Consider the following 22,182-nt stretch of genomic DNA (forward strand, 5'->3'; position numbering starts at 1 on the left):
TGGATTTGCCTTAAGGAGCTGAATCAAGCGTGTCCTAGGATTATGTCAATGACACTGTGGAGAGAGAGAGGTGTGAAAACACTGCTGTGGGCTAGGAACACTAATAGGATGAGAGCTGGTCTAGAAGGACTTGCTGTTTGTCAGTCGAGTGTTTGCTCTAAATCAAGATTAAATTGGACTATACATGTGCTGGTATTCGGTAATGCGATATATCACGGCAATGAATATTCACAATATTGTTATTGTGGGCACTTGTAAATACCGTGATTAATTACATGTGACAAATTATTCAGAATTTGGAATACATTTTAAGAAATATTACTCACATTAACTGGTCAAAATGCATTACACCCCGTATGCTGCTTAAAACACGTGTGCCACTCTGATGTAAACAAGCACGCATGAGAAGCACATGGGGAACATGTGAGAGACGCACTGAATGAAAGCACATTCACTCTCTGACAGCAGATGGCGCTAAACTGTAGAAAATGCAGCCTTTACTCTGGAAACCCCATAAATAAAGCAGCTTCACTACTTTCTAAAACATATTTAAATAGCCATTCAAATTTGTGGATTTGTAGTGATGCACCAAAATGAAAATTCTGCGCCGAAACCGAAAATTTAGGATGCACTTGGCCGAAAACCGAAACTGAAGCCGAAAATGGCTTCTTTTAAAAACGTATATATATATTGCTTGGATTTAATGGATCTGAATTGAAAAATCACAATATAATAATCAAACTTTTATTAACAGTTACATAACAAAACATAAAATATTTTTTACAATAAATATAAATAATAATTATTCTTCAAGTTTTATGTTCCATCAAATAAAATAGTTTTTTAAAAATTGTGCAAAACAATCAACAATTTTGGAGATTTTTGCAGAACAAATGTTACATATTGCAACTTTGGTGTCCTCTCGTATAGGGCTGTCACTTTTGTGAAAAAAAAATCCTGTTCGATTTTTGAGACATAGGCAAAGTGTTCATTGAATCGTTAGTAAATTGCCTATATTTGGCGTTGATCCGTTTTTCAACGCCAAATATAGGCAAATCCACCGACAACTAAACAGGCATTAGGGCGAACGTAAAGAGGGCGCTTGAGACGCGCACAAGTCAGCAATTTGGACTGCCATAACATCAATGAAAAACATTACTGAAGGCTACATTGATATTATGCACTAATAGGCTGTGTGTGTGTGTGTGTGTGTGTGTGTGTGTGTGTGTGTGTGTGTGTGTGTGTGTGTGTGTCAGAACCTGCAGTTGCTGTGTGACGCGCGTTCGCTGCGATCGTATAGTGACGAGCTGGACGCGCTCCGAGAGAAGGCCGTTAAAATCGATTCCCTGTTTTCGTTTTCGAAACTTGTGTTGGTTGGTCCGATCGATTGTGCAGCTTTTGTGACAAGCTTTTTTTGATTGTGACAGCCCTTTGACATGCTTAATCTTTGATAGGCAGACGCGTGATAACAGCTCGACCGTGAGTGAAACCTAAGCGCTTGCTCACGGATGGGAGGGGCGGGTGACATTCATTTTCGGTTTACGTTTTCGGCTGTTTTTTTTATTTCGGCCCGAAACCGATAATGCCATTTCGGCCGAAATTTTTCGGCGGCCGAAATTTCGGTGCACCCCTATGGATTTGCTATGGTGTTCATCAAGGTGCAAAATAGTTAAATATTTAGACTTAATAGGCTTTATTTTCAGCCTTTTTTTACATTTTAATCTAGACTACTGCATGCTCTAGAACAGGGATGCCCAACCCTGCTGCTGGCGATCGACTGTCCTGCAAAGTTTAGCTCCAATCCTAATCAAACACACCTGAAGCAACTAATTAAGGTCTTCAGGCTCACTTAAAAATTAAAGGCAGGTGTGTTTGATTAGGGTTGGAGCCAAACTTTGCAGGACAGTTGATCGCCTGGAGTGGGTTTGGGCACCCCTGCTCTAGATATTGTTTGAAAGTGTTTAAAATTTTTATTGTACGTTCAAACTTTACAATAGGTCTTCATTAATTAACATTAGTTAATTCATTAGTTAACACAAACTGCCAATTATAAATTCTTTTATTAACAATTATTAACATTCATTAGGTGTTCCGATATTTAATAACGCGTTAAAATCTAAAGTTGCAACTGTGTTATTTAATGAGCTAACATGAACTAAGAGTTAAAAAAAAAAAACAGTAAAAATTTTATATATATATATATATATATATATATATTTGTATTGCTTTATTGTATTTAAATGTTCAGTTATTTTTGTTATAAGAAAAAAATATCAAACCTGTGATACTGTATTATGACTACTTATACCGTTATAATACCATATACCGTCAACATGAAAATTGGATACTGGCATATCCCTAAAATATACAGGCTTTAAGGGTTTCAGATAGGGGTGTGCACGGATAGTCGAACATTCTTATATTCGTTCTGCTCTAATTATTCAATAAATAAAAATTATATTCGAATTTCGAAAAAAAAAAATTCACAAACCTAATTTGGTCACTTTCTGTGATTCTCCACAGCATATTTGAAGATGTATGCAAGCAAAATATAATTAATGAATAAGGGGCCGTTCAAATATCGCGCCTAAAAACGCGTGGAAAACGTTAGACGCGCGGCTTTCTCCTTCTTTCCAAAGCACTCGGGCAGAAGCGCTCCTGAGGCGTCTGCCGTTGCTAAGCAACAATACTGCGCTCTCTCCATGAAGACGCGGAAATTTCAGCAAAGGATAAATGGATTTGCAGCACAAAAAATCGCTTTTCAGTAGCTCTGCTACTAAATTTATTTCAAAATGGCAATCCATATACAGCTATGATTAGCTGTTCCTTCATCTTGGCTGAGCTTTGAACGTTGTTATGGGAAAGGATGAAGCTGAATGTTTAGGTCTTGTCACATGACCTGCGGTGTGCTTGCGGCATTCTGAAAAGTTGAGATGTTTTTAACTCGGTGCGGACGCGGCCGAAAAAAATCAGGCGCGTCGCACCGCGTGCACATCGCAACCATGTCGCTTTTATTATGAGCGCGCATAACGCACGCCTACATTGGAAATAACGAACTTGAGCGCGCAAAAGACGCGATATGTGAACGGCCCCTAAGAACTGTGGTCTTCTACAGTACTTTAAATATGCCGTGGAGAGTCACAGAAAGTGACCAAATTCAGGAACATTGTAGCGGCATCTCTCAAGCAACGAATAAACACCACTAACTTAACCCTCGGCACAAACATCTCAGGTTTCTCGATGAAAACATGAAGGAAGTAAGAAAAAAACACTTTTTTGAACATTATCAGAACATTTTCCTTTATGCGAGTGGTGCGGATGCAGTCACCGTCACCAACGATGAAGAGGATGCAATGCCCACTTGTCGGAAAAGGCTGAGCCAGTTCTTTAGCGATGGTTACAGAGAGTCCATCCGAGACGAGTGGGAACAGTTCTTGTTGGAGCCATGTATTCCACCAGATGAGGATCTCATTCAGTGGTGAAACAAAAACACAAAGCGCTTCACAAAACTTATTCGCTTAGCACACCGTTATATGTGAGTCCCGCCAACGTCTGTGCCGTCAGAGCGCGTTTTCTCCGCGGCCGGCCTTATTGTTAACGGACTAAGGAGCCGACTTTCCCCCGATCATGTTTACATGCCCGTGTTTCTTAACAAGAACATGTAAAACAATAGAAAAAAAAAGCAAAAAAGATTTGCTGACAGTTTAAAAGTTTCAAAGTTAAGTGTAGGCTACGTTCTACAATAGCCTAATTCCTGCTGGGTGCTTTACTTTTTTTCTTTGTTCACTTTTTTTTTTGCTTTTAATCTGTACTTTTGTTTGTTTGCACACATTGTTAAAGGTTTTCAGCTACAAAACACGATGTGTAATGTTCAAGCTTAGCTTGTTCAAAATGACGGAAACAATAAATGTTGCTGAAAAATAACGTCTGTCTCATTAAACTTAATTTAAATAAACGAATATTCGAATATTCGTTTTATGTGAGCTCAAATATTCGAATGTGATATTTGCGGAAAACGCTCATCCGTAGTTTCAGTCGTTTTATTTTTATAAAGGAATTGCTGCTTGGAATCAGCATTTCAGCCTGGAAACCAGACAAAGAATAGTTGCTTACTATGGACATTAAAATGACATTAAAAGGAAATAACTTGCTCCGCATTTGAAACAACTTTCCTTTTCAGCTGATTTCATCAAGCTCTTTTTTTTTTTTTTTTTTATTCAGCCCCTCCCTCCAACCACATGACCCCATTGTTGGATGTAGTGCCCAGTTTTCACCCAATCAATTCCAAAATAGAAAAAATCGAGTTCTGCCCTGCATTGTCCTTAAATATACTGCTTGTTTTTTTTGGCATTTTATTTCCATAATGTGCCAAATTAAATTTTAGGCAGTTTTTCTCGAGCTCTAATTTAGGAAATTGTGTTTTTTTTCCCATTGCTGGTTATTTACATAATGAAAGGACAGAATCACAGCTCGCTCATTCCTTGCTGTTGTTGTTTTTGTACTTCTGCATTTTTCATCAAGGAGCAACAACTCATTTCACCACAAGAGGAAATGGTTCTTTGGTTGCTTTCAGTAGGTAATGCGGCTGGGTGGGATCTTGAATTTACAGCCTTGTGTATTGATAAACACTCTACTAGTGATCCATTAACAAATGTTACATGACACGGTAAATGCAAAGATTATTCCTCTTGTAGATGCATCTAGTGTGCAATGTAAGTGCAAACAATATGGTTGTTTCTATATCTGATGCTGAGACCAGTTTACTTGTTTTAAAACCGTGAATATGCACATTCAAATTCAAACTTGGTCTCAAGATGGCCGAATTTGCCTGTCTTTGTAAAGGGGGATAACATTGGATTCAGAGCCTAAATGTTTTTTTTCTTTTTCTCTGCTGTAGATCAGAACGTGTCCCGGCAGAAGGAGTGAGGCAGAGCTTTAGAAGAGGAAAATGAGTGAACTGGACCAGTTACGCCAGGAGGCCGAGCAGCTGAAGAACCAGATCAGAGTGAGGACCTTTCTGATCTCATACACAACTGCATTATTCAGCATTTTAAGTTGGATTGTTCACCCAAAAATTAAAATTGTAATTTACTTACCCTCTAGTTGTTCCAAACCTGTACATCTGACTTCTGCTGAACACAAAAGATATTTTGGAAAAAAATTGGTAACCAAACTGTACCTGGTCTCCATAAATTTGCACTGTGTGTATATATATATATATATTATGGGAGTCAACCATGGCCAGCAACTGTTTGGTTACCAACATTCTTCAAAGTATCATCTCTCATGTTCAGCAGAAGAAGGAAATTCATACAGGTTAGAACAACTTGAGAGTGAGAAAATGATGACCGAATTATCATTATTGGGTTAATTATCCTATTAAAGGGTTAGTTCAACCTAAAATGAAAATTGTCATAAATTACTAATTTCGTTCTACACCCATATAAACCTTTGTTCATCTTCAAAACACAAATTAAGATTTTTGATGACAGAATGCTGTCAGATGTTCACTAATATGTTTACATGCGAGTAAAAGCCTAAATTATATCTTTCCGACCATAACAAGCGATCGATTCAATTCAGAAAATTTGAACTAAACCGCTCGATTCATATGGATTAGTTTTCCAGTCTAAAATATTTATATAGTATTTTATTAATTTTTTCACTAATGCTTATCTTGTCTAGCTCTGCGATGTACATGCGTACTCTGTCTGTTTACAACTGTTCAAGACTGGGTATTTCTTAAAACTCCCAACACTTTTTTTTTTCCTAAATCGTTATTCTACTATTTTTATTTATTTTTGGGGGGTAAAAGGTGTTTGACCCTCTTTGCACGTTCACTTTAATTTTGAAGTTGGAGGAGAAAATGAGTATGGAGTTTTTCGGCATACATAAATTAATTTACCCTCACAGTGAAGAGCACAGCGTCTTCTCCACAGGAATCTGCTAAGGTGTTTGAGGAAGGGGAGGTTCAAGGTTTCCCGTGCAAGTGGGTGGGCATAAATATGCTAATGTTTCATGTTGACGTGAACTTCAAACAGCTTAAGATTTTTTTTTTCACGAGTCAACGCTTTCTTTTGAAAAACAATAACTTTACACACTGCACTTTTAGATTTAAAACTTTGCGTTATTTTTTAATTCGTTTAGAGCTGTGTTACACATTGCATGAAAGGTAATTTTAAAAAATCCATAATGGTGCCACTTTAAGACTCCAGGTTGAAAAGAGTAAGTGTAGCCTCCGGATGTTGCTGTGTTAAATTTCAACCACCAGCAAAAAAAGTTTGCGTTCATATGTATAGAGATTTTGACATGTCTGCTATATTTAAAATATCAGTTGTATTAAAACTAGACCTATTTCCAATCCAGCTATTATGAAGTATGTGCGTGTTTGTTTTTAGTTTTTTTTTTTTTCAACCCGGTTTACTCGGTAGTCTCTTGTTGCCCAGGCATATTTGCTTAACCAAAAGACATTTAAATACAGAGGGCGGTTATTTACATAATTCTACACTATGCAGGAAAAACATTTACTGTAACTGTTCTGTTCTTATTCCTCACTGAGTTCCAGAAAACATTTACACCCGATACTTCCTCCATGAAGCCGCTTTACATTTTATCTTGGCCTGAGATAGTTTTACCAATTCTCAGTTCTTGTGGTCTGACATATCCTCATTTGTGGCCCTGGAGCACAAAACCAGTCTTAAGTCGCTGGGTTATATTTGTAGCAATAGCCAAAATACATTGTATGGGTCAAAATTATTGCTTTTTCTTTTATGCAAAAAATCATGAGGATATTAAACAAAGATGTTCTGTGAAGATGTTTTGTACATTTTCTACCGTAAATATATTAAAACTTAATTTTTGTTTAGTAATATGCATTAAGAAATTCATTTGGACAAATCTAAACTCTCAGATTCCAGATTTAACATACATCCATACATCAATGGAAAGCTTATTTATTCAGCTTTCAGATGTATAAATCTCATTTTTGAAAAATTGACACTTAAGACTGGTTTTGTCTAAAATCTTTGACCTTTTAGCCCTAATCAATCAAATCAATGATTAATTTAACCATAACAGGTCAATAATGCTACCAGTTAGATTAATCTGTTTGATGCCAGATTTTTATTCGTCACATACATGGTTATATGGAGAGCATATGACCAGCAGTGAAATGTACGTCAGGTCCGCTTCATGGACAGTGCAATAATTAAAGAATATACAGGAGTGTACAAGAGAAGAATGTGCAAACAGGTTGTACAGCGTCTTTATATAGCAGCAATACAGGTAAATAAAAACAAAAATTACAGAAATTGCCTGATCGCCTTCTGTGTGAACGCAAACAAAAACAAAACAGACAGGTGTTTTGAAGGCAGATCAACGTTCAAAAAAGGAAAAAATTTGTGCAAACTGTAATGAAGCGGAGGTCAGGTAGTTCCTCAATATCCGCGCTGTAGCTAAGATCATTTGCTAGTTTAAAGGAACGTTAAATTGCCTAGCGTTTTCGACTCGTACATTACATGTCACATCCTGATGTCACGAGTCATTACGGGACCTTTACAGGGGGTGTGTGTGAATGCAGGCACATATTCTGGGAAATCACTGTCAGTGTGAAAGGGGCAAAATCTAGCAACCCGGGAACAATTGCCGGGACACATTACCCGTGTATTTTCCAGAATTGCAGTGTGAAAGGGGCTGTTGTTTTTGCCATCAGGCTATGGAAGCGCTTACCAGATGGCAGCAAAGTGAAAAAACAGTTACCAGGGTGTTTGGAGTCCTTAATGATTTGAACAGCTCTGCTTTTGCAGTGTTTGAGGTAGATGTCCTGTAGAGAGGGCAGAGCAGACCCTGAGATGCGCTCTGCTAAGCACACAACTCTCTGCAGGGCTTTGCATTCTTGACTGGAGCTGTTCCCATACCACACTGAGATACACTGAATCAATACACTTTCTATAGTCCCTGAATAGAAAGTTTTCAGGATTGCTGGCGAAACCCAGAATTTTCTCATCTATTGCAGATGGTACAGTCTTTGCCTGGCTTTATTAACCTGAGTTTGAATGTGTGATGTCCAAGTAAGGTCCTCAGAGATGTTTACACCAAGGTACTTGAAGCTGCTCATCCTTTCCACAGGGGTCCTAATGATCATAAGAGGAGAATAGGGCCGCTGCTAGGGCTGTCGCGGTTAAGAAATTTCCCCTGCGGTTATTATTGGTGGCTCAATAGCGCAATATGTGGTATTACCGTCGTTTTTTTTTTTTTTTTTTTACATACCTAATTTATCCGGATTTTGCTGCATACAAAGCTCTATCGTTGAGTTATGTAGCATATTGTTGCTTTTTTAACTGACAAGTGAGACACATTTTAAAACATTTTTGTTTATTGTTAAATGCCAAACAGCAACAAGAATTTTTTTTTTAATGAAATCGTAGAGTTCTAACATGTATTACACATATTTGCACGCAACTTTGGATAGCAGCGGAAATCTAGACTGATTATCACACCACCACTGGCCCACCAGGACAGTGGATTCGCGTTGGAGTCGATGCACTCCTCGTTATCTGCTCATGCTCTCTTGGGTATGGGCACTGACGCGGAGGTTATCCGTGACTTCAGCAGGTATGCCTGTAACTAGGGCTGTCGCGGTTAAGAAATTTCCCCTGCGGTTATTATGGGTGGCTCAATAGCGCGATATGCGGTATTACCGCCGTTTTTTTTTTTGTTTTTTATACATACCTCAAATTTACCTCATTATCTGCTCACACTCTATTGGGTATTGGCACTGACGCGGAGGTTGTCCATGACTTCAGCAGGTATGCCTGTTACTTTCACGGCTGTATTTTACAGATTTTGCAAAGGCTTCAGCTACTCCTAACTGTTGGCAGGTGTCAGCTGTTCTTTTTGATGTTGCTCCGCGACCTGATGCTTGAGGGGGCAGCTGCGCTGGATGACAGGGGACACTCTAAAACGCTTACCGTGAAAAACGCTTAACATGGCTTAATGTACTAAGACAGTGATATTAACAGACCAAACTCACTAAAAATCATACTAATAAATTATACTATCTATAAAAAAATCAGATGAGCCCGGAATATGAATGCAACTCTAATAACACGTTAAGCCTTTTCCTCCCATAGAAAACCGTTAAAAGAAAACGCTTAATGTGGCTTAATGTACTAAGACAGTGATTTTAAAAAAAACTCACTAAACATTAATAGTATACGATGTACAAAAAAAAAAAAAGGATAAGCCCTGAATATAAATGCAAGTCGTTTAATAACACGTTAAGCCTTATGATGGTTTTCTATGAGAGGAAAAGGCTAACGTGTTATTAAACGCGTTGAATTCATATTCAGGGATCATCTGATTTTTTGTAGATAGTATACTTCATTAATATGATATTTATTGAGTTTGGTCTGTTAATATCACTGTATTAATACATTAAACCACGTTAAGCGTTTTTCCCGTTAATCGTTAGAATGTCCCGATGACCTCAAATTAGATGTATTGCTGCGTCACAGGAACCTTTTTGCAGCAAATTTTGCATATCGGCTCATCTATATTCGCTGGCTTGCTCTTTTCATTGGGTTGAAAGCCAAAATGTTCCCAAACTGGCGACATGACATTGGGTTTTGGGACGAGATCGAGCACCTCCCATCGTTTCAGCCGGCCTATTCAAAACAAACGAAGCACCATAAAGCTACCACGACTCGCGAGAAAATTACAGTCGTAACCATATTGTATCATTAATTTATTTAACAATGAATGCACAGTGAACAAGAAGGCCACAGCCTCATAAAAAAAAAAAAACTGAACACTGCGGTTGCTATCTTTCCTCTGCAGTTTGCTTGTCAATAGCACGGTATTACAATATTGCGGTTATCGCGACAGCCCTAGCCGCTGCTATATCTTCTTAAGTTCACAATCAGATCTTTAGTTTTAATAACATTCATAGAGAGACAATTGTCCTGGCACCATGATGTGAGTTTCTCTAACTCATCCAGGTATGCGGTCTCATTATTGTCGGAAATGAGGGCCAGATCCCCAGTTATCATCAGCAAATTTGATAATAGATGTGGATCAGTGGTAAGGCACGCAGTCATGTGTGTAGAGAGAGTAGAGCAGAGGACTCAGGACACAGCCCTGTCGAGCCACCACGTTCAGGGTGATGGAGTTGGAGGTGAACTGGCCTACTTTCACCACTTGAGGTTTACCAGTGAGGAAATCAAGAATCCAGTTGCAGAGTGAAGAATTCAGGCCGAGGTCCATGAGTTTAGAAGCTAGCTTGATGGGGACTATAGTATCAAATGAGCATGATAGGAATTTTTTTTTAAAGAAGTAATCGTATATAACAGTATATCATGTTACTGCATGGTTATTATATACTAAACATTAAATGATTTGTATATTCCATAATCATGAAATAATGCCTCGTTCTACAGAATCTAAACTTTTCTCCTTTTCTTTTTTTCCTAGGATGCAAGGAAAGCTTGTGCAGATGCTACACTATCACAGGTAAGAAACAGTTTTATTCAAATTTTCTGTTTAAATGTGTCAATTTAAGTAACAGTTATTTAAATCAAAGGATCTCTATATTGATGCCATCTGTGTATATGTTTGTTTAAAATTTGCTTACATGTTTTCAGATCACAGCCAACATCGACCCTGTTGGCCGAATCCAGATGCGCACAAGAAGAACACTGCGAGGACATCTGGCTAAAATCTACGCCATGCACTGGGGCACCGATTCCAGGTACAGAACAGCTCCATCACCTTATTTGCATGATGGCTTGACCTTATTTGTAAGTCCTTTGAAAACATCCTTATACATCAGGGCGAGATACACCGAGGGGTTTCCCTTACGCAGTGGAGGTGGACAGGTTCATGGCTCATGTGGTGGCCACTGCATGCTATCCCTATTGAATTGAATCATGTTCTTTTATTGTGTTTGTGTAGGTGGTGAGCGATGGTTATATGTAGGTGTTATGACTAAGCATGTTGTTACTATTATAGCCAAAGCCAAGAAAAATCCATACCATTTTTGTGCCGAATGGTGCTGGGAATAGTTTGAGATTGTTCTGGGAGACAATCCTCCTGATTGTAGTTGTGTAAACCGCACTCGCTCACCTGTGGTCTTGTTTTCTGTGCAGGCTGCTCGTCAGTGCCTCCCAGGATGGAAAACTCATTATTTGGGACAGTTATACCACAAATAAGGTATTATATCTGTATTTGTCATTCTTTTCTTGAATTTTGATTTCATATAAAACATTTCACTACCACAGGATGAGTTTTAGCAAGTTGCACCTCTTTTCTGGGGTGGATGCTACCAAACAAATGTGACCCTGGACCATCTTCTGAAAGCTGAATAAACAAGCTTTCCATTGATATATGGTTTGTTATGATAGGACAATATTTGGCCGAGATACAACTATTTGAAAATCTGGAATCCGAGGGTGCAAAACAAATCTAAATACTGTAAAAAAAAAAATCGCCTTTAAGTTGTCCAAATGAAGTTCTCACAGGGCTTGAATTAAGTCTTTTACTTGGTAGCACTGGTGCTCCCAACATAAAAAACATTAGGAGTACCAGCAAAAATTTAGGAGCATCACAACTACAAATTATATATTTATAGATTTTATCCTTACATTCTTAACTTAAATGCAGATTTTAGATTGGTTAATATTAGCTGTCAATTACTCAGTCACTTCTTTCTGCTAACTTTTGTGAGAAAAAGAAAGGACTGAAGAAGAGAGAAAAGCGTTTTGATTTGAGGGCATCGTGGAACGCCGTGGCGTGTGTCCATTGCAAGATAGAGCTGGCATACCACAACTAGGGCCCTATGATTTCCGCGATGCAGAAAACGCTGAGGGAATCGCGGAATCCAGTCATAAAAATGGATTTTAGTTTAGATTTTAGTTTAACGCGGAATGGCACGGAATTTGCCAAATTTTGAATGAATTAATCAAAAATAGGTCATTGCACTTACATCAAATCACGATATGGACTAATATCTGTAAATATTAAGCCGGAACAGTCCATTTAAATATGAATCCTGAATGTTCTGCGTGTCTCTGTTAATGAATGGAGCAGAAGCGCGTCTTCCTTTATCACACACACTGAAGCGCGCGTGATGCTCGTGGTAATTTCAGCGTCTGCTGTCTCACTAAATAAGGACGTGAACACATGAACAACATCTCCAGAACTGCTCTGACAGTCACTTCATGAGCATTTGACCGTTTGATTTGAGTAAAACTAGCGTCACATCATATACACAGAACTGTAAAGGTACGCCAACCCGTCAAAATAAAAGTCCGGTTTAGTTTCTTTATTGTGGGTTAGTACCAAAAAGTTAAGTTTGCTTAATTTTCAATAATTAATGTTAATGTTTTATGTGTTTAATGTGCATCTCAGAAAACCCCAACTGAATGGCACTTAAATGCACTTAATTCATCTGTCAACTTTATTGTCATTGTTCACAGTACAAGTACAGACAGTGGGGAAGTCGTGGCCTGGTGGTTAGAGAATCGGACTCCCAATCGAAGGGTTGTGGGTTCGAGTCCCGGGCCGGCAGGAATTGTTGGTGGGGGGAGTGCATGTACAGTTCTCTCTCCACCTTCAATACCACGACTTAGGTGCCCTTGAGCAAGGCATCGAACCCCCAACTGCTCCCCGGGCGCCGCAGCATAAATGGCTGCCCACTGCTCTGTGTGTGTGTGTGTGTTCCCTGCTCTGTGTGTGTGCACTTCGGATGGGTTAAATGCAGAGCACAAATTCTGAGTATTGGTCACCATACTTGGCCGAATGTCACTTCACATTTTTTCTTGCATAATTAATATTTCACTTTAATTAAGCAAAAACACATTTTATCCGATTAATCGATGGAATTTTTGGTAGAATACTCGATTACTAAAATATTCGATAGCTACAGCACTTATATATATATATATATATATATATATATATATATATATATATATATATATATATATATATATATATATATATATATTATTCTTATTCTTATTCTTTGTGGTGGTCAGTTTACAGCAGTGACAGAAATTAATATTTTCCAATAAGTTTAAATTCATTCTTACCTTTTTTATGGCCATTTTTTTCTAAAAAATGTGCATTATCATTTGAGTAAAATTCTTATTTAAATCAGTCAAACCACAGAAACCACACATTCTTATTGTATAATATTATTCTTATTGTATAATATTTTTGTATAATAAATCTTATTATAATGGTTTTGTTAACATATTTGTATTTTTTTTTTTTTTTTGCATTATACATCTTAAAAATATGACCATACATTCATCTTAATTATCAACCACATTAATATTTATTTACTTGTTCAGTGAATTCCTGTTTATTATCTTGAATTAATTGCCACAGACCATGCATCACTATTACTTGGGAAAAGAATGAAACAAAACAACAACAACTGTTAAACCTAGTAACTAGTTGTGAGGATGTTGCAGGATGGGCATGACTGAAATCTCAAATGCTCAAATAAATAGTTGCAAGCAAGTTCCTGATCTTTGCATGGACATGTTTTGCCCTACCTCTGATGAACAGCTATTTGAAATGGTTTCTGCTACAGATTTGTATTAGTTCCTGTGCTCTGTCTTTTCTTGAGTATTCATGTGTTGTGTTTCAGGTCCACGCCATTCCTCTGCGCTCCTCCTGGGTGATGACCTGTGCCTACGCTCCTTCAGGGAATTACGTTGCTTGTGGAGGCTTAGACAACATCTGCTCCATCTACAGCCTCAAGACTCGTGAGGGGAACGTGCGCGTCAGCCGTGAGCTGGCCGGACACACAGGTACAGGACGTGTCCTTCACAGACACAAACACACACACACACACACACACACACTCTCGCTCTCTGATCTTGGCTCTTGTGAATATACACAAGGGTCGGTGTTTTGCAAACCTGTTATTACAGCATGAAACTGCACTGGGGTTTTCTGCACCCTCTTTAATATATCTCATCTGATCGACTTTAATGGCAGCATCAGCGATTACGTAATGCACTCTCATTCTGTTCAGTTGATGTATGGATGAGGTAATGTCCAGGTCATATTTGACCACTAAATCAAGAGGAAAAATAGGAAAATATATTTTATAATCATTAATTTTTTTTTTTTTTTTGCTGCTTTGTGGTATCTATTTTAATGACATAAGCTGTAAGTAATACAGCTGTGTAAATAATCCTCCACACAATGACACATTGTTCATTCACAGATATTACTTTGTGTGTAATGGATGTCTTAAGATTTTGAGAAGAAATATTGGTTTGAAATCATGTATTAAACTTCCTCCCCTCTTCAGGATACCTCTCTTGCTGCCGCTTCCTTGATGACAACCAGATTGTGACAAGTTCTGGCGACACCACCTGGTGAGTGTGAGGAACTGCGTCCCAGCGACCCAAAGCTTGGACATCTCAGATACTAAAGCTTACATCTGCAGTTAGGACCAGATTATGCTGTCAGTGCGTTCAGGAATATTTGTATTTTTTCAGTCAGGAAGCAGATTATGCAATTTAAAAAATCTTAATTTAAATGTCATATGCATCATATTTGTTATATTATGTCTGCATTCTCCTATAAAAAAATGGCCCTTCTATAAAATCAACTTTCAGGAAATGACATCTTTTGAACCATTTCTACAACATTATGGGGAAGACAAAAAATAATTTCTTCCCACTTTTTTATTTTTCAAGACAACTTACCTGCCACCTTGTGCTTAAGAAAAATGCATCGTAATTTATGGGAAATATATGTATATAATTAACTGAAAGCTAATATGAATGTTGTAGGCTAAATCTTATGTCTATTACTTAATTTAATTTCAACATTTACTAATACATTTTTAAATACAAGTACAAATATATTTGTTAACATTAATGTCATGTGAACGAGCGAATAATCAAGGCTTGTATTTTTAATAACTAATATTATCTAAAATATTACATTTGAAAATACATTGCTTTGTTTAACAAATAAAACTTACTGTAAAAATTTACCATTAAAAAAATTATGTAATAAGCGATACAAGAATAAGCAGATATTTAATTTAGATATTTAATTGTTGTTATTATAAATGTAGACATGATCATATTTTCCAGCTCTTATTTGCAGCTCTGAGAAATGTTGCAGTTCACTTCTTAAGGCATTTTGATTTCTCAGTTATGTGTCTTTGTTTTGAAGCATCTGAATGTTGTGATCTGTCCCGCAGTGCTCTCTGGGACATAGAGACCGGTCAGCAGACGACCACGTTCGCAGGTCACACCGGTGATGTGATGAGTCTGTCCCTGGCTCCAGACACCAGGCTGTTCGTGTCAGGAGCCTGCGATGCCTCCGCCAAACTCTGGGACGTCCGTGAGGGCATGTGCAGACAAACCTTCACTGGCCACGAGTCGGACATCAATGCCATCTGTGTGAGTATTCCTGCCTAATTCTGATTAGAAACAGTATAGATTAAAACTAAATGAGTTTTTTTTTTAAATATGCGCTATAGTGCATGTAATTTATAGAAGTATTGAAAGTAGACAGAGCTCCTATTCCCCCCACAGTTCTTCCCCAATGGAAACGCGTTTGCGACTGGCTCTGATGACGCCACCTGCCGGCTGTTTGACCTGCGTGCTGACCAGGAGCTCATGGTCTACTCTCACGACAACATCATCTGCGGCATAACCTCTGTGGCCTTCTCGAAGAGCGGCCGCCTGTTGCTCGCCGGCTACGATGACTTCAACTGCAACGTGTGGGATGCCCTCAAGGCTGACCGCGCTGGTAAGATACACACACACACACACACACACACACGCACACACACAGATGGCTGCAAACATGTGCTACTAATAGTGGTCTAGTGACTGCCCTGAAAGCAAACAAATCAACCATACGACACACACACACAGTGGTGTTGTTTTACATATGGTTCAGTGCTTGCATTATAACATGCCACATGTTTGTCTCTTTTGCATACAGCAACCTGCACAGTGTAAGAGGTCTGTTGAGAAAAAATGCACATTTTAAAGCCATTATAATGTTGAAATATAACATTAAGTCTTCAAATGAGTTGAAATGCTCACTGCTATTTAGTCGGTTGCATGCACTAAATTTTGAGTAAAAAGTTTTTCTGTTCCCAGTGTTATTATGCATACAGTACAAATGCTGGCCACATTTCAGCTCATTTGAAGATTAAAAACATTAGTTGAACATTGTAACAGCTTTAAAATGAGATTTGTTTATTAACTGACTGCTTGGCTTAAATATTACGTTTCCAATAAGTTACATGGTTAGATCTTTTTTTTTTTCTTTGAAAATCTTTTCCCAAACTAACGTGCAATTTTCACTCAGAAATTGCTAGTAAATTTTCGATAATTACAAAGAAGTAAAGAAAGTAACTGAATTATTCATGACATTTTGGAGAAGACTAAACCAAATAGTATGAACTTGTAAAATGTACCACAATATTCTGTTTTATTTGAGACTTTGACCGTGTACAAGCAAAACTTTAAGTTCATCGCTATTGCAAAAACTGTTTTCGGCATCCTCTCCCTTACACAGAAAAAATTATGTAGAAACATTTTTCACTCAGACACTGCCAATTTTACATTTAAAAAGTATGTAACATTTGAAAGTAGGAAGAACTTAAATAGTATTTTCTTGTCAAGCATAAAATGTTCAATAAAACATTGTGTGATTTACTGAGGTTTGGACTCTTTCAGGTGTGCTGGCTGGCCATGACAACCGAGTAAGCTGTCTGGGTGTAACTGATGACGGTATGGCAGTGGCTACAGGGTCCTGGGACAGCTTCCTCAAGATCTGGAACTGAACGCTGAAGGTGCTTTCAATACAACATGTCCGATACAGTAAGAGTCATCCTCTTCCAGCACAGCCTAATGTCAAACAAGAGATACTTTGTGTGTTTTACCCGCCATGTAAATCTATCCTTGTGTCACCTCCTGCTATTTTTGGCTAGACTTTAGAGAAGATCAGAGGGCTGATCTGTAATGGCCAGCTCTTTTGCAACTTTATAGTTATATAGAATATACCTGTGGTAGCTGATATAGTGCTATATTATGAACAATCAATCGATCATAATGTTATATTGTTATTATTTTAGTTTCAGATTTACTTTGAAACTATTTTCCCTCAAGAATTGATAGTTAAGTTTTACAAATACAAGGAAACTGCAAAGAACAAACAGAAAAACTAAAATAGAATTTTTTGGTAAAAAATACTTCAGTAGTTTTCAACCTTGCCATTTTAATTATTTATTTATTTAAATTAAAAAATATATTTTTCCAACCATTTATGCCTAAATAAATGAGTTTGGTTTTTTCAGTGTACCTTCTTGCAATATAATAGTAATTTGTGCATTTATCATGCAAGTTTATATGGAGTTGTCTGATCTAAATAAGTCATTCTCTGAATATCTGCTTTATCATTTTCATCTCTTTTTATCTGTCCGCAGATATCATTTGAACTCCAAAGTTGACTGGAAGACCATTCCAACTTTAGAATGTTAAATTTCACAGCATCGTCAACAACAAAACACCTTATAAAACTGACTGACACCACCATGAAAAGAAATAAAACTTCTAAGGGAAAACAATGCCTTTCCTACACCAAGAAGAGCACAATTTGTTTTATCACCCAGCTTAAAAAAGAAAAAGAAAAAAAAAACAAGAAGAATTCCTGTGGTATTAAATGAATAACTTGCATTCCCTCTCGGACCATTCTGTGTCGCCCTGTTAGAGAAAACACAAAACACTATCATCCCACGCTTGTGTATCATGTGTCTAGAAAGCAAATGTTGGAGTGTAATTGTACAAATTATTTAACTCTTATTTTTTCTTCTTCTTTTGTTCCTTTTATCTGATAGTCCATCTTCTAGATCTTTTTCCCGCCTGTTTTATCTGTTTAGATGATATGTTTCTGATTAGTAAAACTTTTAATCCTGTTATAAAACCATGTGAAAACAAGAAAAGTCATGTAAAATGGTGAAACTAGACCAGGATGGAAGAGCAGCTTTTTGCAGTTTTGTTTTATTTGTTATTTTCGTGGCACTAGGTTGCTCTAGAGGTTGTGTAGTTTTCATGACCTTGACTCGAGCGAGATGTAAAGTTCACGCGCCCTCTTGTGAAAGCTTAATATTCATATTTTGGGCGTCCCCAGACAACGTTCACCTCTGATCTGTTCTGATTGTTAAAATCGCTGGGCTATTGCGATCACCGGCTAATAAGAACAGCCTTAGCTTTCTACAAAATGTAATCCTGATCTGTGCATTAGTTAACTTTCAGTGTGCATCCTGGTCCTTTGTCATTAAAGAAAAAAAGAAAATGCCATATCTCTTTGAAATACTTTGCCATTTCTGAGTACGAGGTACTCACTTCATTTATCTACGAATGGCTGTTGTAAATATGGGTATCCGACTTGCACGCGAATGCAGCATTATATCCTAGCTAATGTTTCTTTCCAGTCTCGTCACAGCTTTGTTTGCACAATAAGAAACTTGACTAACGTTTTAAGCGTTAACTAACCAAGCACATGCTGTTAATCACATTGAATGCTAATTTTAATGTAGAAAATGCACAAAAAAAGAAAAAAAAAATGAAAAAACTTACCAAAAAAAAAAAATACAATCCTCTCTTTCATTGGATTAAAAATGGTTCAAACTAACCCCTTAGCTTATCTTCTGGTCTTACGTTTATACGTTCCTTTGAGCTTTTGGCTTCAAGTCCGAATTTTGGGATTGTTTTGGTTGGCGGGTGTTAGGGAGGTCGGGTGGGGAATGTTTAGGTTTTTTTTTTTTTTCAGTGGTGTCGGGATCGGTGTTTAGAAAAACGAAACCTTTTTCTTTCTTTTTAGCCCAGTTCCAGAGAGAGAACAGATAGCCCTGTCTGTGCTTGGAAATACAGTTACTACTATGTGAATGAAATGTTGTACAAATCAGTGTCTGAAAATAATGATAATTCAGAATTTTTTTTTTTTTAAGTTAAGCGTTTTATTTCATCTGCCATGAATTAACGTAGTCGCATGCTGTAGAATTTGCTTAAACAGGAGCTGATGTCTTTAGGCCCACTTACCTCCACCGATACGGCGAAACCGATATGAAATTGTTGATTCCAGATGTTTAAGACATGCTGTGCATACATCCTTTACTTTTACTGGCGAATCTATGCACCAATGTGAGAAATCGCGAAGGAGATACGACATACATTTCCTGCAGATGACCTGTAAATCATGGCCATGCCTCCTGAAATTTTCCCAAATTAAATGACAGTTGCGAAAAGTCCCGTTCGAGACGCTCGAAAAGCCGCGAGTTTTCTAAATCAAAACGTTCGATCTGAGAATCGCGAGAAATTCTGTCTTTTCTTTAAACGTTTTTAAATTGCATCTGACATGGCAGAGTCTTCTGTTCTTTTTCCACTATAAACAGATGCACTTTCTTTAATAGTTGTGACTTTTTTTATTATTATTATTGTTTTTTTTCTTTCTCTGCGAAAATGTACAATAATTGTGATGTATTTGTGTGTGCTGCCACCAGTAAAGATTAATTACAGTTCAATTAAAATGGATTCCCCTTATTTTCTCTCTTCATTAATAACTGTAGATCTCAGCACTCCCTATCTCACCTTTTGTATTTAAGTTCAGTCTGTCGGTGTACCACAGAAAGCTGGATGCAACATAGATACTATATTAAAATGTACTGTTATTTAAGATGTAATAAAACAAGTTTGAGATGTCTCTGATGTGCTGATGTTTTGCTAGAGAGTTTTCCACAGCAGAAATTAACTGTAATAAAAGAGCTTTTTTAAGGTCCGCTCTGACTGAATTAGCAGTTCCTCATTCTTCAGACTTCCTGGAGTAAATGATGCCACCATCATTTGATATTTGAGTATGTTTTCAGTCTAATGTGTGCTGGCCTTTACTAGAAATGAGTTCAGGTAGACATTTCCTCATCGAGTCATATTAATCTTTTATGAAGAACTTTTTATCAGAGTTTTACAGGCCTGCTGGGAAACTCGGGATATCTGAAAAGTTCTAGCTTATTTTCTTTAAAAAAAAAAAAAAAAAAACTTTTTTTAAATATTTGCACTTTTGCCACAGTTACTTCGTATACAATTTTAAAGTTCTGGTAACTAAGGTCGTATAAACTTTATTGGTCGAACTCTGACTTTTGGTCAACAACAGCAAACAAAGTGTGTACTATTTACCCAAAAGCCAAAGAAAATAATGAAAAACACAAACTGTTAACATGGCTGTATAAACAAAAGTTTGTTTCGATGAAAACATCACTATTGTGTCCAACAAGAGATTCTTCTGTAGTGCACTTGACTGAATAATGACTTATTAGGTTGATATGCACGAGTCTCCTTTTTTGGTAGCCTTCAAAACAGACTGGACTCTGTAAGTGGCCATTGCTGTTCTTAAGAATAACATTTCTAAATAAACCAGCTGTCGAGAAGGCTGTGCATCTCAGCAGGTCCTTGACTTGCACTGGAAATGGAGATGGTGTCATGATTACTGCTCTACGTCTATTATTAACCCTTGTAATCAGAGTTTGAGTCTTGATGTTGATTGTGATCTGGGCCTTTGTTGTAAAGGGATAATTCACCGAAAATTGACAATTTGCTGACAATTGACTAAAATAAGATTCCCCTGTTCATAATATTGCTTTCTCCAGTGAAACAGACAACCCGTCTGAATCGGGAGGGAAATATGCACAGATCAAACACCATTTACATGCCCAAACAAATCTGTTGGTGGATTTTAATGTGAGAGGACAACGGGATGGATTTCACACTGGAGGAAGCATTATCATGTAAGGACTCATATTTTAGTTTAACATTAAGATAATCTTGATGGATTTGTTTCTTATAAAAATGCAGCTTTCGCCTCACAAGATATTAATTGATGGACTGGAGTGTACTGGATTATTGTGATGTTTTATCAGCTGTTTGGACTCGGCACCCATTCACTGCAGAGGATCCATCGCTGAGCAAGTGATGTGATGCTTAGTTTCTCCAAATCTGTTCTGATGAAGAAAAAACTGTAAATCTTGGATGGCCTGAGAGTGAGTAAGCTTTCAGCAAATGTTCTTTTTTAGGGTGAAGGACTCCTTTAAAGGAAAAAAAATGTTTCTTTCTTTCGTGGAACACAAAAAGAGATACTTTGAATATCTTTTTGGGTCCAAACCCCATTAACTTTAATTGAATGGTCATAAAACCATGGTATTATTTAAAATCTATATCTTGTGTGTTCTGCAGAAGTCAAACGATACTAGGGAGAATTTGTGTTTTTGTCCCTTTTCGGTCCCTTTAAGTGGGCTGGTATTGCTCTGAAATGTATCGATAAGTTCGTAATGGGCTCATGAATTTGAAAACAACAGCAAATTTAGCAAATAATGATTCCACAATAAATTCTTTGTGAATTTATACAAATGGCTCACTGTTGCCACTTATATATGCAATGATCAGACGTCATCTTGAGAAAAAGCAGACAAAAATAATAAAACCTAATTTATAAGTTACATCTTTTGATAATACAAATATCTAACCAGCCAATCATGTGGCAGCATAAAAGAATGCAGAAATGGTCCAAAGGAACAGCTATTTTTGAAATATGGTCTAATTGCAGCTAATTACTGCATGAATATGTAGTCAGAAACAAGATGCTATCATGTCATCATGACCCCATGTGTCTCTAGGCAAGATATCTAGTGCACTGAATGCATATTTTACCACTTAATAAATGGTTTTTAATGCAACAATCTTAAGTGGTCAACAATGTTTAGATTAGGACATGTGCCTCAACAAAACTGTTTTCTCTTTCTGGTGTGTTGTTTTTCCTCCTTTTCTCCAAAGGAAATGATTTTGGGCCAATTATGCCTTATCTGACAGATCTATTCCTGTTTCTTAGGAATGAAAACCATATGGAAGATGCCTCAGTTTAACCATGGCTTCATTTAGAAACAAATGAGTTTCTGAGACACAGTCACGCTCGTGATTGTTAGAAATGATAATAAATTTATAATAGTAAAACTGTAACAAAACAAAAAAAATGGTATAAGCTATTTACCAATATTTGTAAGTAGTTTTTAAGGCTTGATTTTTATTTTATTTCATTATTATTATTCTTTTTTATGGAATCTACCTAAATAAATCATGTAAAATC

General features: G+C 37.2%; 1 protein-coding gene across 3 annotated transcripts in view; it reads left to right on the forward strand.

Moving 5' to 3' along the window:
• The window catches only part of LOC132151538 (guanine nucleotide-binding protein G(I)/G(S)/G(T) subunit beta-1), a 35,281-nt gene extending 15,529 nt beyond the window's left edge, over positions 1-19,752 (forward strand). The window contains exons 2-11 of one of the 3 annotated variants that reach the window (XM_059559717.1): positions 4,898-5,005; positions 10,471-10,509; positions 10,641-10,747; positions 11,145-11,208; positions 13,655-13,817; positions 14,327-14,393; positions 15,233-15,434; positions 15,570-15,786; positions 16,728-16,871; positions 17,477-19,752. In XM_059559717.1, the coding sequence (XP_059415700.1) occupies positions 4,949-5,005; positions 10,471-10,509; positions 10,641-10,747; positions 11,145-11,208; positions 13,655-13,817; positions 14,327-14,393; positions 15,233-15,434; positions 15,570-15,786; positions 16,728-16,834 (1,023 nt within the window). In that variant the 5' untranslated portion in view covers positions 4,898-4,948 and the 3' untranslated portion in view covers positions 16,835-16,871; positions 17,477-19,752. The remainder of the gene's footprint in view (positions 1-4,897; positions 5,006-10,470; positions 10,510-10,640; positions 10,748-11,144; positions 11,209-13,654; positions 13,818-14,326; positions 14,394-15,232; positions 15,435-15,569; positions 15,787-16,727; positions 16,872-17,476) is intronic. The other 2 variants (XM_059559718.1, XM_059559719.1) reach the window with 2 other exon arrangements.
• Positions 19,753-22,182: the final 2,430 nt, after the last annotated feature.

The sequence above is a fragment of the Carassius carassius genome, chromosome 10, assembly GCF_963082965.1.
Source record: "Carassius carassius chromosome 10, fCarCar2.1, whole genome shotgun sequence".
NCBI classification, from domain to species: Eukaryota; Metazoa; Chordata; class Actinopteri; order Cypriniformes; family Cyprinidae; genus Carassius; species Carassius carassius.